The following is a 14,781-nucleotide window of genomic DNA, read 5'->3' as shown; positions in this document are numbered from 1 at the left end:
GAGTCCTGAACGCATGGGCCACCCCAACATGGAGTAGTCCAAGCTACTGCTGGGCTAAGGGGATGTTTGGGCATCATGGCATGATGTGAGAGAGGCTGCAGGTGTCAGAGCTCTTGCTGCCATTATGGAAACAAGTTGCTGAAACAGTCCTCTGTGAGCTCTGTCCTCCTCCCTTAGCCACTGTTCATGTTCCGGGAACTGCTTTGCAAGCGCCAGCTCCCTTGCTGAAAACCTGTCCTTTACCTGGGTGGTGAGCCTCACTTTCCTCCTGCCTGTCAGTGGGCCGTTGTTCCCATCTTTTGTCCCTCTTCTTCGGGTACTAGACCTGCTGGTCTATCCTCTCGAGCATCAATCATAATTTCATCATGGAAACTCTTCCTTTTGGAACGGTCTGGGAAAGGTACATTGGGCCAGGGATGGAGTTCCTGAAGAATGGAAGGCAATAGATGTTGAGGGGCCTGAAAGACACAGAGGGTTATTGTCTAAAGTAGCTCCGTGGAGGAGCACAGAGTTAATTATTGTGGAATTTCAAGGGCATAAAATGTAACATTCCTAAACTGAACCAACACATATTGTGAAGGGGATGCATCAGTCCTCATACTGTCTCTGGACACAGCCCGGTTAATTGCAGTTACAGAAGTGCAGAGACAATGGTAAGGTTAAAATTATAACCTTTATTCTGTTTCATAAAAATTTCATAACTAATTACCATATGAAGGGGTGTTTAGTGCCCTCTCTGCAAAGGTTTTTTCTGTCACTTCAGGCCTTTCGTATTTTGGAAGACATAACAGTTTTTGTGGTGCTCTATTGGCAAAGGGAGATGTTGTTCCAAGCTGCTGGAGGAAAACCTGCAGTGTATGCAGCAGAAGTATTCCAACTAACTGAACAGCACATCTGTGAGTGGAGTGAGCTAGTCAGCTATATTGAGGGGCTTGGAAAATATGCTCTTCCCGGCAGTGTGACTAATTACCAGGAGTTCTTGTTTCAGGAAGAGTTTGCAGCTATCAGCAGCCAGGGTTGGGTCAGCAGCCATGAGGGAATTAACATGATACTGTGTTAGCTCACACGTGGCTTACCCTGTTATGGCTGCACACAAACATGCCTCTTTACTCCACCCGGCACAGTTCTGGGAAATAACTGACAGTACACTCGAACTGAAATGGACTAGATTTGGAAATAGCGCGCGCATGCACACATGATCGCTCACTCACTCACTCTCTCCCTCTCCCTCGCCCAGGAGGAGTGATTACAGAGTAGCAAATATCTTCTTATTGACAGGAAAACACGAATGACCCTAGCAAACCTCTGAGACAGTTAAAATAACCTTTACAGCTGTTTGAGTGTTTGAAATTCCAAATCACCATTTTGAGCTCCATGTGTTGGGTCGGGAGGAGGAAGAGTGGGATTGGGGAGGCCTGGCTGCTGTGATACGGTCAGCCATTAGTGGCTAAACATTGGAAGCTGGGTCTTATCATTTTTGCATTGCTTCTTACAGCAGAAGCCCCTCCATTACTGTAGCAGTGCGCTTCAAGTCAGACACTTCTCAGGCTCTGGGGCAGCTTCTGTCTCCACCAGGTTCTCTGCAGGCTCAGCAGCAGGCTGTTCCATGGGAGAGGATCAAAGAGTTCTTCCAAGTAGGGACTGAGAATTTGCAGCTGAGCCTCATCCATGGCCTGCTCTGGGACTGTTTTCATTTAAAGTCACTTCATGTTGTTCACTGGGAGCCTGCTGCTGGCTCCTGTCAGCCTTCATGCTGGATTCAAGGGCCAGCAGGGCATCATCCTGGCTGACCAGGTCATCGTGAACCATGGTTGGCTCCGTGCTGGGCGTACTGCCCAGGACCCAGTCAAAGTCCTCATAAAATGGTCAAGTTGCCCGACGTGCGGTTCTTGTCCCTGGTCTTCCAGTACTTGCTCTTCAGCCTCTTAATGCGCTCTCTGCACTGATCACCTGTCCAGAAAATCTGCAGAGCTGACAGCTTTTTAACTATCTGCTGCTATGCCTAGTCATTCCCGGTGATTTTTCTGAAGTCCACAGTTTTACGGGCTTTGCACCAGAGGTTCGTCAAAATCTGGCAGTGCTGCCATGATGAGGAAGTAGCTTGCTTTGCAAAGGCTCGATTGATTCGCTCTCCGTTGCAAACCCAGGAGGCGCTCTGATGGTGTGCTTGCAGATCGGTGATCGGAAGAGAAGGGGTGAATGCTGACCTGGACTGCCGCCATTTGCCAATGGGCGTGTGTGTGTGTGAGTTCTTTTTTCAGTAGAGTGGATTGCAGGTTGTTGGGATAGAAAGTACTAAAGAAGTTGTCCCATGGAATTGTGGGATACTTCTAGATGATTCCCAGAACCCGAGTCAAGCAGGGCTGCATCTATACTGCAAAGCAATAGGGCTCAGACCCTGGCTCCCGGCTTGACTCAAACTGGGTCTGAGCCCTGGGTTAGTGCAATACAGTGTAGACGGAAGAGGGTGTGTTTAGGCTGGAGTCCGAGCTCAAGCACGGATTTACGTTGCAGTGTAGACATCCCTAGGAAGCCAGGAGTGAAGATGGGTGGGTTACTCTGTAATAGCTCTATTCTGTGTGCTCCCCCGAAGCTCTGGTATAGGCTACTGTTCAAGACCGGATGCTGGGCAAGATGGACCATAGTGTGACCCAGTATGGTCACTGTTCTGTTTTTGTAATATATAAAGACAGTATCAGGAATTCCTTTTTGCTTCTTCACCATCTCCCTGATAAAAAATTGCCTTGTCCTTTGTAAGAACGCACAGCTTTGCCCTCCTCATCCATTCCACTGATGTATTAATCCTGTTGACAATGACTTTGCTCTTCTTATAACTGATGTCTAGCAGGCCGATGCGATTTCTCTCTACTACGCTACTTCTACTCCAATGTTTCTTCCTCTTCTGTAAAATCTTCCATAACCCTGGTCCTTGTAATATCCCAGCTGGCCGGCTGTTTCACTGTGACTTCATTTGTTCTTTTCCATGTCTCTGTGTGCTCCGTTACTCTTCTCCAGTATTCTGGCTTTCATCAGTCCCTCCCCCCAATGACAGTAGCCTGCTGCCCGCTTTTCCTTTACGTGGGAAATTTTGGCATTGAAAAGACTGAGGAAGTACAATGCCTCTTACCATCATTATATACTTGTATTAAGGTGGTACTTACAGGCCGTAATAATGATCTCTGCTCTCCTTCAAAAGCATGTACTTCTTCCGGAGTGTGTTTTGATCCTCCTTGGGTTCTGGAAAGGTGCAATCGGAGTCATAAACTACTTTGCATATCTTTTAGACACTATTTTGCAAAAGCAGAGAAAAAAATGGACCAATACTTTCATTATCCATACCTGTTGAGTTGTTGATAGATGTTTTCCTCCTCGAAGGCATTAAGGTTTATTTTAGAGTGGTGATCTTTGTAGGACACTGCTAACTTAAATCACACAACTGTCTGAAAGTGTTATTTGTAGCAATAGTGGATATAACACCTAAGATAGCTACATTGGAAAGAGATGAGAGAGAGAGAAATATTCCTTTTTGTGTTAATTAATTTTTTATTATTAGCACCTAGAAACCCCAGTCATAGACAAGGACCTCATTGTACTTGGTACTGTACAAACACAGAGCAAAACAAGATGGTCTCTGCTCCAAAGAGCTTACAATCTAAGTATAAAACAAGAGACAGCTGGTGGATACAGATGGATCTATACAGGAACAAGGAAACATTGAGACAATATTGGTCAGCATGATAGGCTACGCTGTCGGCACACAGCACTTGGCCAGTTCCATCCTTTTCCCTATACAGCCAGTTGCCATTTTGTCTCCATGGATGTCGCACACAGCAGCAGGGGAAAAGAGAAACACTTAATAGGATAACATGATTGCAAAGCTACAAAAAGTGGCAAGGAGTCTTGGGATTGGGTGTACTACCTGGAATGACTTCACTGAAATTGAACAGAATTCATGTTGAAGGTTGTCAACTAACATCTAAAGGAGGTTTTTGATCACTCTGCATGCTACACAGTTTTGCTGTTTTTACTCTACATGCAACTGCAGTGAAGCTATGACTAAATTGGCTTCCTGTATTTGTTCTCTTGTTTGCAGTTGATTTGAAAAAAGACCTAGATGAATATATCAAAAAAAATCTTCCAAGAAACACAAAGCTGGTAAGAAATGAAAAGCGAGAGGGGCTGATTCGAGGAAGAATGATTGGAGCATCTCATGCTACAGGTATACCCTGTCTTTTCTTTCCTTTAATACGTTCTCCATACACCTAAGCAGCAGCTGTGTTGTAGCCACAATCCGTTCAGCCAAGGAGTATCTGACATAGTCCATATGGTGATCATCAGTAGGGCTTTTTGTTAGGTAAAGGGGATGATGATGAGTGATGTGATGCACTTGCTTTCCTTTAGTGGACTGAACTTACAGCTTATGCAGCAATCTCTTGATGGCTAAGGGGCAGAGAATCAATCAGATTTCCTATAAGTCAGTCCTTGGCATCACTTATTATTCACTGTTTCGTGTTTTTTACATGTGTTTGAGCTCATGTTAGTTCAGATAAAAATCACTGAGCCATCTTGGTACTCTTTCCTACAACATTTATCAGTGTTTATTTTGTATTTAGTTACTCCAGCTTTATTCTGTGGCAGTTGATACATTAAGAACTTTTGCATTAAAGTGCATTTACAGGTTTAACTGTTTAAGTAAAGCTGTCACCATGTAAGATATGGCAGCTTGCTAGAAATGAAGTGCCTTCAAAAGAGTCATACTCAGTACATAATGAATGAAAGGGAAGCTTTGAGAAGAGTAAGTGGCCACCGGACATGATCATTCTTTCACTTTGCTGAGTTGGGAGACCTGGGCAGGATTAGGGATCAGTTTTCCTATAAAACAAAAGTAGATCAGGACTCTGGCTTTACCTGACTGCTCAAGTAGCTGGTCATAAGAAGTGGTGTTGACAGACTGTATTTCACACAAGTTCTGTATGATTAGTTTTCTTACAAGTAGCAGGGATTTCATTTATGGGAAAATAAATAATTTTTTTGCTAATGAAGAAAATAAATTGAAGCTTTCAGCTTGAGTTGTGGGAAGGAAGTCCGCTACCTGAATACCTTTTAAGCACCCTTCATATGTGTTCGCTCCCCCTACAAGAAACAAGAGGCACAAAGATCAGTCGGTACTTAGCAGTGTTGGCCAGAGCCTGCCCTCACTTGCATGTAAATCTAGAATAAATCAGTTAATTTCAGCAGATTTACACTGTGTAAGTGAAGGAAGAATTTTGCCTGTGCATGTGTTTTAGAAAAACAACCCCCCCCCCACCAGCCTTTTTATATAACCTAAATTTTGGGTCCCAATTGGCCCAGGTGTCCCTTTTAAATCTTACCAAAATTAAACCAGTGAGGCAATTTACTTTTGCAGTAAATGCATCTCAGTTCATTTAGATTAATTTGCTCTAATTGGGAAGAGCAACAGTGGTTCATGAACCTTGGTAAAACAGTGCAGGATTTTCTCTCTCCCACCCAAGAGCCCAGCTCATTATATATTGGATAACATACATGCAGAATACTTCGTCTCAAGTGACAGCTGTTGAACTGTGAGGTATTTTGCTTTCTCATTAAGGCACTTTAGAAAGACTCCTGAGTAAGCTACTAATTCACATGCATGACTGAGCTACTTCTCACCTGTAAAAAGAAAAGGAGTACTTGTGGCACCTTAGAGACATGCCACAAGTACTCCTTTTCTTTTTGCGAATACAGACTAACACGGCTGCTACTCTGAAACTTCTCACCTGTAGTATTTCAGTTGTCATTACAGTAGTTAATTGGGATAGAATATATCTGTGCTTTATGTAGCCAGGGTACATTTTATGTTAATGTACATCATGGATAAATTCTTTGGCATGTGAGAGACTGTGTGCTACAAGATAATTTCTAAATTAGTCTGTTACTTGTTAGCATTGTAATAACATGATCCAGAAAGGAAACCACTATTGAAGTTCCTAGGTTATTGGCTTGAACATTGCTTGTTACCCCTCTCTGTATCTAGTTCATATACCACTCTTCACCATGATATGTATCAAGTCCTCTCCCATCTCTCCTCAATTATCCCAATATCACATCACTTTTCTCTTCTAAAATAAAATTTCAGAATAATTTTTACACTGACTAAGCCTGGAGACTTCTCCTTTATTCCCAGTGGTCCAGATTTTAGCATCTCTAATTGTGGTGAATAGTCCCACACAAACTAATGGCTCTTACAAGGAGTAGGGTGCTATTTAATGTGAGTAAGACTAACAGAATCTGTCCCTAATAATATTGGCCCTGACTTTGCTCTTACATCATGAATTACTGGGTGCAGGGCTGATGAGAGAGGACAAAGAGGGGACAATTGTGCTTGGACCCTGAGCTCAAGGTGGTTTCCAAAATGTCTGTAACATAAGTGTAAATAAAATCAAATAGGAAGGGGTGGGACCTTAGCAAACATGATGCACTGGGATCCCAAATTTCTCTTGACAGGCCTGAGTTTCTGTGGCTGTATTATGCAGGAGATAGGGCTAGATCATTATAATGGTCTCTTGTGGTCTTAAACGCCATGGATCTGTGATACACCAGTATAAAACTGGTGGTCAGACTCTGAGTTTAAGTGGTCTCTGTGTGTATTTGTTTCATACATATATATATATGTATATAAAGTTTGTGTGTATATATGGCAACACAGCACTGAATCTGGTTAAAATGCTTACCAAAATATTTCTGCCAAAGGAAATATTATGAATAACTGCACATTTGAGCGAGAAATTACTTTAAATGTGAATAGTCAAGATTGATGATGTGAAACTTAGTTTGTCTGTGAACTACCTGAATGAATGATGTTTTCTTCATGTGAGGTTCCTTGTATGCTTATCAGACCACGAGTGTCTTCCAACTACCTCCCCCTGCATTACACCTTTGGTCTCCACGGATCTTCTGTTGCATGAGTAAGACTGCATAACACTCATTGTGGAGCTTTTTTGATAGTCTTTTTTTGGTACTTAATTGGCTTGTGATATCAGCTCTTCAGAGTCTTCCACCCCTCTGGCTACTAATGTCTAGCTCTCAGACAAGGGGATGCTTCCTTTGTTTGGCTTTTTGAGGATCGGTGTGGAGGTTTATAGTGATAGGAGAGAATCCTCTGGGCCTTGCCAGGGTGGTGGAGAATCTGTTTGAGCTGCGAAAAAATACCTGCAGTAATGGCCTAATCCAGGTCTCGTGGAACTCAGCGGAAGGACTTCCTTGGACTTTCATGGGAGCTAGAACAGAATAAATGCAGTAATTAAAAATTGTTGGAGTGACGGCGGAACAAGAGTTGTTTCATTCTCACAGCAGGGGAGCTTCCCATTATTGTTAGTGAACTGTGCTGCTCTCGCAGTCTGTGCAGTGTATGTAGAATCATATGCATTACTTTGTAATCAGTATTATTGTCGATAGTTAAGTTCTGTACTCTGCTCCTTCAGGCTAGACGGTAAGATTTCTCTGCAGGAAACCCTTTAGCAGCAGCGGACTCAGAGATAATTGCTACCATCAAGGTTTTATTTGGAAATTGTATTCCGCCCCCCCTTTCCCAGTTATATTTGATATACTTAGTACTGATACCTGTAAAAGTGGTGCTGTCTTTACAATGCAATATATCCTAGTGGATTTCTTTAGATAATAATCCCAATCCAGAGGAGATGACATCTCCCTCTGTTGTGTATGCTTTCAGTCCTCTGATAGAAATAATCTGTGTATATATATTTAGTGTTTTCAGAGACCTGCATATTTTTTATGCTTTTTGTTCTTCTCAGGAAAAGTGCTGGTGTTCCTGGACAGCCACTGTGAAGTGAATGAGATGTGGTTACAACCTTTGCTGGTGCCAATCAGAGAAGACAGCAAGACGGTGGTGTGCCCCGTGATTGACATAATCAGTGCTGACACGCTCATCTACAGCTCTTCCCCTGTTGTGCGTGGAGGGTTTAACTGGGGTCTGCACTTTAAATGGGATCTTGTTCCTTTGTCAGAATTAGAAGGACCTGAGGGAGCCACTGCGCCAATCAAGTAAGATTTCGCCTGCCTGTTGGGAAGCAAGTTGACAATTATAAGTAACGTGCGGTAAATAGAGACCAGCTCATAAATGAGATGTGTAGCTTTAAAAGCAGAGACTTGCATTGCCAAGGGTCGGTCTGTCTCCATTTTTATTGAGTTAGTTTAAGAGAAAATTAAACTTTAACAACGGGAAAAGGCTAGCCTCGCCAAATTTGCCTGCTTTTAAAGGGCAAGAAAAACACCTTTTTAGAGATTTATATAGCACCATGTTTGCCATGGTGCTCTACAGACAGATAAGACATGGTCTGTACCCTGAAGAGTTTACAGGCTATTCTGTATGTATGTAAATATGTATTATCCAGTACCTTAATAGTAGAGCTATGTATTGCTATATGTTTGCCTTAATGATGCTTATTTTGATTATCAACTGTGCCATAGTGATATGCTGTGTATCCATCTGGCATGAGCTCTGGAACGTTTGTGGCCAAATGTTAACGAAAGGCTAGCTTTGGAAAATTCTTCTCTTTCGTAACAAGAAGGCAAATGTCATGGTCAATGATAGAACTGTTGTACCAGTTTTTCTCAAAAGCTTTCATGTCAAGAGTCTCTTCTTTCCGTTCAGATAGTCTTTTAAATTTTTTTCTTTTAGATTTTAGCATTTATCTTGGTATAAAGCTTTCTACTTGAATGTGCACGGATGCAAAAGCTGCCTCAAACTGTTAGCCACGCCATCAAGCTTTGTGGCGAATACTTTGAAATCATCCATCCTTTCTATGGTCAACCCTTGGAGTCCGGCCTGAAGTGCTTCCCAGGGTCATTCTTCAAGGCAAAAGATGAGCACTGGGACTTGGCAGCACCTTCTTTGATGTTTCTACTATACAATAGGTGTCTGGTGGCCTATCAGAAATAAACAGTATCAGTCCAATTCCTACTGGACATGTCCATGTTATAAAATTGCCACCACCTTTGGAAACTTTGTCTTAGCAGAGAGGGCAGATATTGGTTAGGCACTGCAGTAGAAATGGCTTGTGCAGGGGAATCCCTCCAAGAGCAAGGCTGAAGCTGGCAGAGCAATGTGGAGAAGCTGATATGTTGCATATGTTCTCTAGTTTAGAGGTCTTCAGTCTGTTGGGCTGTTAATCCAGCACCATTCATTGACACTAGGTTGATTTCATAAAAAGGGAGCTTTAATCAAAACAATTCAACTAATTTCTGGCAGAATGTTAGTGCTTTATTACATTTTATCGCTGGGATGGGCTCTGAAACTTGGCTGTGTGTTTTTGTCCTCCTCTGCCCTTGGAATGTGAATTAACAATGCTTCGAGATGACATAAGCTGCTCCAACACTGGTTTGAAGACCGTGCATCAGGTTTTCCACATCGGATTTTCCCACCAAAAGGCTTGACCTAAGGAAGCCAAGAAACTTCTCATGGTATTTCTTAATAAACTGGCTCAGCAAGAATCTATTTGAGAAAAGATCACTGCAGGTATTTCTGAAGTTAGAAGACACATGGGAGAAAAGTGGAGGAGATCCATCAACGAAAATTTTAAATTAGGAATCTTGGTTAGAGATAATCCACCATGTGCCTGAAGATGCAGTCCTCTGTGTAGGCAAAGCAGCCCGTCTTCCAAGGATTCTGGGATTGAGCCCAAAGACAATGTTGGTACTTAAATGGAGTCCCATCATCTACAGTGACTAAATTTCCTGAGTTTGAGAGTGACTTCCCCATTTAGAGAAGCTCTCACATTGCTTAAACAATATTCTAAAAGTTTGTTTTTTAAAATCTCTGAATATCACTTTCCACCTAATGGAAAGTCTTTTGTTTTGTCATCTATTTAGAAACCTTCATAATCCAAATGTGCTGGATTCTTCTCTACCCAGATGTTAGAGGGACAAATCCTACAGCAGAAGACCATGTCAGAACAAACAAGGGAATCCAGACTTAGGGCTGCTTACCCTGGATTCTTTTATTGCATTTTTACTGACTAGGATTGTGGAATGCCTGTCTTTAGCCACTGCCACATGGCATGTTTGCATGGACTGCTCTTTCCTCCCCCCGTCTCTGCGCCTTACACTTTGCCAGGGCAACAGCAGACAGGGACTTCCTGCTTATAAAAAGAGGTATTGGTCATACAGGAACAATTTAGGATGTAGGTTGTAGAATAGTAACTAACGTTCAGATGTTTACAAAATATATTGGTTTCAGAGTAGCAGCTGTGTTAGTCTGTATTCGCAAAAAGAAATCTGTTAGTCTCTAAGGTGCCACAAGTACTCCTTTTCTTTTTACAAAATATATTGACACAGTAAAAATGCTATATAAGAGGCAGTGCATAGAAGGGACAAAGAGCTGGAAAACCTCCGGCGAGAACAAATACTCAACTGTAGAAGAGTTGTAACAATTGGGGGATAACCTGATGATTTTATTAATGATGAAACATCAGTACTCCTGATTTTAAATTCAGTTTGTGAGACAAGATAAATAATTTAATTACACCTTATTAGGTTTACTGGACTGCATACTTTAAGCTTGATCCTTGTTTCACACAGAAAGGGAATTATTACTTACTTCAGGTGATACCAGAAAGTACAGTGTACACTGGAATATATTTTTTCCCCAGTCAGGTCAGGACCAGCCTATATTAGCCCTTTGTTCATGAGAGGGAAATATATAATCATTTTGATTTGTACGCACATCACTGTACATTTGTACATATAATGAACAAGTACATCCATACATTTTAGATCCAGAGCAACGTAATCAGTTAACCAGAAAATGTAGGTACTGTGTCAGAGCTAAAGAGACAAAAATATAACCTGACTGGATACTAGGCAGGGTGGCAGTGCACTTATGCTGGTGATGTCATTGCAAAAGAGTAATTTGGTTTCTATGCAGCCAGCTATTTGCATTTGAAGGAAGACTGAGGGCTTGTTTTCATAGCCCTGCATTTTGGACTATGGGTGCATGGATGGCCGTGTGCACTAGCATGCTGTGCTGTCACTTCCCCATGTGGGTGCTGTGGGCACAAACTAAAAGGTACCTCGCTCACATTAGCTAAGTGTTGTTTAAAGGTACACATCAGATAAATGTATGTTGCACAGTTATACGTGATGGAACAGCAAGAGATCATAGATCATATTTATACACTTTCCTTTAAAAATAAATAAATTATAGGATCTTTTGAGACCTGGTCTGATTACTTCAATCATGCAGTCATAGTCAATGAGATCCAACCATCTGGATCCAGTAGTAGGACTGGGGACTTGATGATTAGGCTAGAGTAACTTTTTTTTTTTTATTAAAACGAGTGTGTAGACAATGGGAACTCATTTTTAACTTTTTCTCTTCTAGGTCACCTACTATGGCAGGAGGTTTGTTTGCTATGGATAGAGAATACTTCAATGAACTTGGACAGTATGATAGTGGCATGGACATCTGGGGAGGAGAAAATCTGGAAATATCATTTCGGGTAATTGGTTTGTATTACAGTAGGTGCTCTACTTGTTCCCTTACCTAAGCAGAGATTCATTAGCATTGGAATTTCTATTTGCCTATTGAAGGTATATGGGGCCTTCATTTTCCTTTCAAAGGATGCTTTCAACTCACAAAAAAAACACTCTGAAATTTCTGATCCACTACTGTAAGAACTAATTTGATTGTAACTGGAAGTTTAAAGGGGGGAAAAATGTTCTCCCTTTTGACTTTTATTCTATAGTGTTTGACAGCACTTATCTTTAGTCACTTTTACAGTTTCCCCTTTTGCTTGTCTGGGTCTTTCACATAGCATAGGGAGAGAGAGAGAGAGACTTGAAATAAGAGAATCTGGTTTGTAAAATGACAAATTTGGCAGGAGGAGACACCGGCAGCGTGAAACTACTTTTTATTCAGTTCGTGAAATTGACTCAACTTCAAGCTGCCAGTTGCCCTTTTAATATAAACAGGTTTATTTACATAACATTTCTGTAGGCTTATAGGCTCTTTACAAACCTCCTAGAATCCTTCTCAGAGGAGCTTGAATCCCAGTTTAGACAGGTACGGTACAAATTAGGGATCATGCAGAAGATTAGTCTGAGCTGTTGAAGAAAGATGGGCAGAAAGTTACTATCGGCAGGTTCCACTGTAATTGGTTCATTAGGCTTGTGTTACATTTTATCTCTTCTTTGTTTGCAGGGTAGAAATTTAAAAATAATTAAACTGCTTTGAACTTTTTTCAAACAAGTAGTAGGCACCTTTGAGTGTATAAGGAATGTTGATTCAGTCACTAGGTATGGGCAAATGTGAGGCAGGGACTCATTAAGGAAACCAGCACTGGCAAATGTTTCTTAGCCCCTGCTGCACAAAATGTACAAAATAAAAATACTTTAAGCAAATCTGTTTGCAAATTGAGTCATGATAGGGACAAAGAATGTAGGTCACATTTACAGGATGTTGGGCTGAATGCTGGAAATCAGTGACTTTGAAAACAAATTTGGGGTTATGGTGGAAAGCCAACTGAACTGGGGCTCGTATGGTGATGCTGTGGCTACAGGCGTAAATCAGTCCTTGGATGTATAAGAAGGAGCATATTGAGTAGAAGGAGAGAGATCGTTACTGAAATATTGTGTCCAAGTACGGCATGCCTGCTTTTAAAAGGATGTTGAAATATTGGAAAGGATTCAGAATAGAGTTGTTAGAAGAACTCAGGGCCTGGAAAATCTGCTTTCCAGTGAGAGATTTAGGAAGCTCAATCTATTTATCTTATCCAAGAGGAGGTGAAGAGGTGACTTGATGAGTCTGTAAGTACCTACTTGGGGAGAAGATTTCTGAGAGTCAAGGGCTATTTAGTCTAGCAGACAAACACACAACAAAATCCAGTGGCTGGAAGCTGAAGTTAGGAAAAACTCAGAATGGAAGCAAGGTGCAAACTGAAGATTGGATATCTTTCTAAAACAGGTGTCCTAGCTCAACCAGAAGTTATGGGGTTAATGCAGGAATTATTGGTTGACATGTTCTAGCCTGTGTTATGTAGGTCAGACTAGATCATCAATATGGTCTTTTCTGGCCTTAAAATCCCTGAATTTTAGTTACCAGAAAGAAGATAAAGTAGGGCAAACATTTTAACTCGTACATGCAAAAGGGATTACAAGTCACACACATGTATATGTATCTGCATACAGCACATGTGGGAAACCTGTCTTAAACAACCACTTACAGGACTTAACAGTGTTTGCTTAATGGAGGTTGTTATATTAAGGTGGAGAAAAAATGTACTTGTTAAGTTTGCGGATACTCTGAAATGGACAGGAGATTGATTAATCAAGATGATGACCTGTTACACAGGTTATTGTGTTGCACATGTACTGTAGCAGGAACAGTAGGGATGCTGAAGTTAAGGTTAAATGATTAACCTTATACTAGTAGTAATAAATAGATAGTCCATTCTAATCCCTGGTCAACACTTCAAAGTTATACCAGTATGACTGACAGAGGTAAATATATGTCATAAATATAAAGGGAAGGGTAAACCCCTCCTGGCCAGAGGAAAAATCCTCTCACCTGTAAAGGGTTAAGAAGCTAGGATAACCTCGTTGGCACCTGACCAAAATGACCAATGGGGAGACAAGATACTTTCAAAAGCTGGGGGGAGGGAAAAACAAAGAGTCTGTCTGTCTGTGTGATGCTTTTGCCGGGGACAGAACAGGAATGGAGTCTTAGAAATTAGTAAGTAATCTAGCTAGATATGCATTAGATTATGATTTCTTTAAATGGCTGAGAAATTAAGCTGTGCTGAATGGAATGGATATTCCTGTTTTTGTGTCTTTTTGTAACTTAAGGTTTTGCCTAGAGGGATTCTCTATGTTTTGAATCTGATTACCCTGTAGGGTATTTACCATCCTGATTTTACAGAGGTGATTCTTTTTTACTTCTTACTTCTATTAAAATCCTTCTTTTCAGAAACTGAAAGCTTTTTCATTGTTCTTAAGATCCAAGGGTTTGGGTCTGTGGTCACCTATGCAAATTGGTGAGGATTTTTACCAAACCTTCCCCAGGAAGTGGTGTGCAAGGGTTGGGAGGATTTTGGGGGGAAAGACATTTCCAAACAACGCTTTCCTAATAAATAAACCCAGATAAACGTTTGGTGGTGGCAGTGGAAGTCCAAGGGCAAAGGGTTAAATAGTTTGTACCTTGGGGAAGTTTTAACCTAAGCTGGTAAAAGTAAGCTTAGGAGGTTTTCATGCAGGTCCCCACATTTGTACCCGAGAGTTCAGAGTGGGGAAGGAACCTTGACAGGTGTGATTTTTTTTTTAAACCAATTTATAGTTTTACTGTTACAAGTCCTAGTGTGGACACACTGGTATAAAGGTGCCCTGCCTGTATGGGAATACCTATACTGTAATAAAGCACTTTTATACCAGTATCACTGTGTCCACTCTATCCGGGTTGTACCTGTGTACTTAAGCCTTGTCTGCAGTACTGGGTTAACCTGTATGGTCACCTAAAACTTTCTAAACTTTCACTGTTGTCCTGAAATGTTCTATGTTTGGTCTTTTGTCTGAAAACTAAATATTGAAAGCTTGAAAAACATTGTGGCTCTTTCCAATGGGAAGGAGAGTGGGAGAAAATAAGTGCTGTTGTTGTTTTTAAAAACCGCTTGCCACATTTTATTTTGAACAATCCTAACAAGTGACAGGGAGGGTGATCTAGGCAAATTGATATGGACATTGCCTTTTTCAGAGAGTAAAGCCTTGCCTTTT

General features: G+C 41.3%; 1 protein-coding gene across 4 annotated transcripts in view; it reads left to right on the top strand.

The window, feature by feature from the left end:
- GALNT11 (polypeptide N-acetylgalactosaminyltransferase 11) overlaps nucleotides 1-14,781 on the top strand; it is a 96,672-nt gene that overhangs the window by 46,949 nt on the left and 34,942 nt on the right. For all 4 annotated transcript variants that reach the window (XR_012667302.1, XM_048837559.2, XM_075125999.1 and 1 more), the window contains exons 5-7: nucleotides 4,094-4,219; nucleotides 7,812-8,061; nucleotides 11,399-11,516. Coding sequence is in view for 3 of the 4 variants with exons in the window: in XM_048837559.2 (XP_048693516.2) it covers nucleotides 4,094-4,219; nucleotides 7,812-8,061; nucleotides 11,399-11,516 (494 nt within the window). In the remaining variant the exon portion in view is untranslated. The remainder of the gene's footprint in view (nucleotides 1-4,093; nucleotides 4,220-7,811; nucleotides 8,062-11,398; nucleotides 11,517-14,781) is intronic.

This window comes from Caretta caretta, chromosome 2 (genome assembly GCF_965140235.1).
Source record: "Caretta caretta isolate rCarCar2 chromosome 2, rCarCar1.hap1, whole genome shotgun sequence".
In the NCBI taxonomy this organism is placed as follows: Eukaryota; Metazoa; Chordata; order Testudines; family Cheloniidae; genus Caretta; species Caretta caretta.
This window is presented reverse-complemented; position numbering and strand designations above follow the sequence as displayed.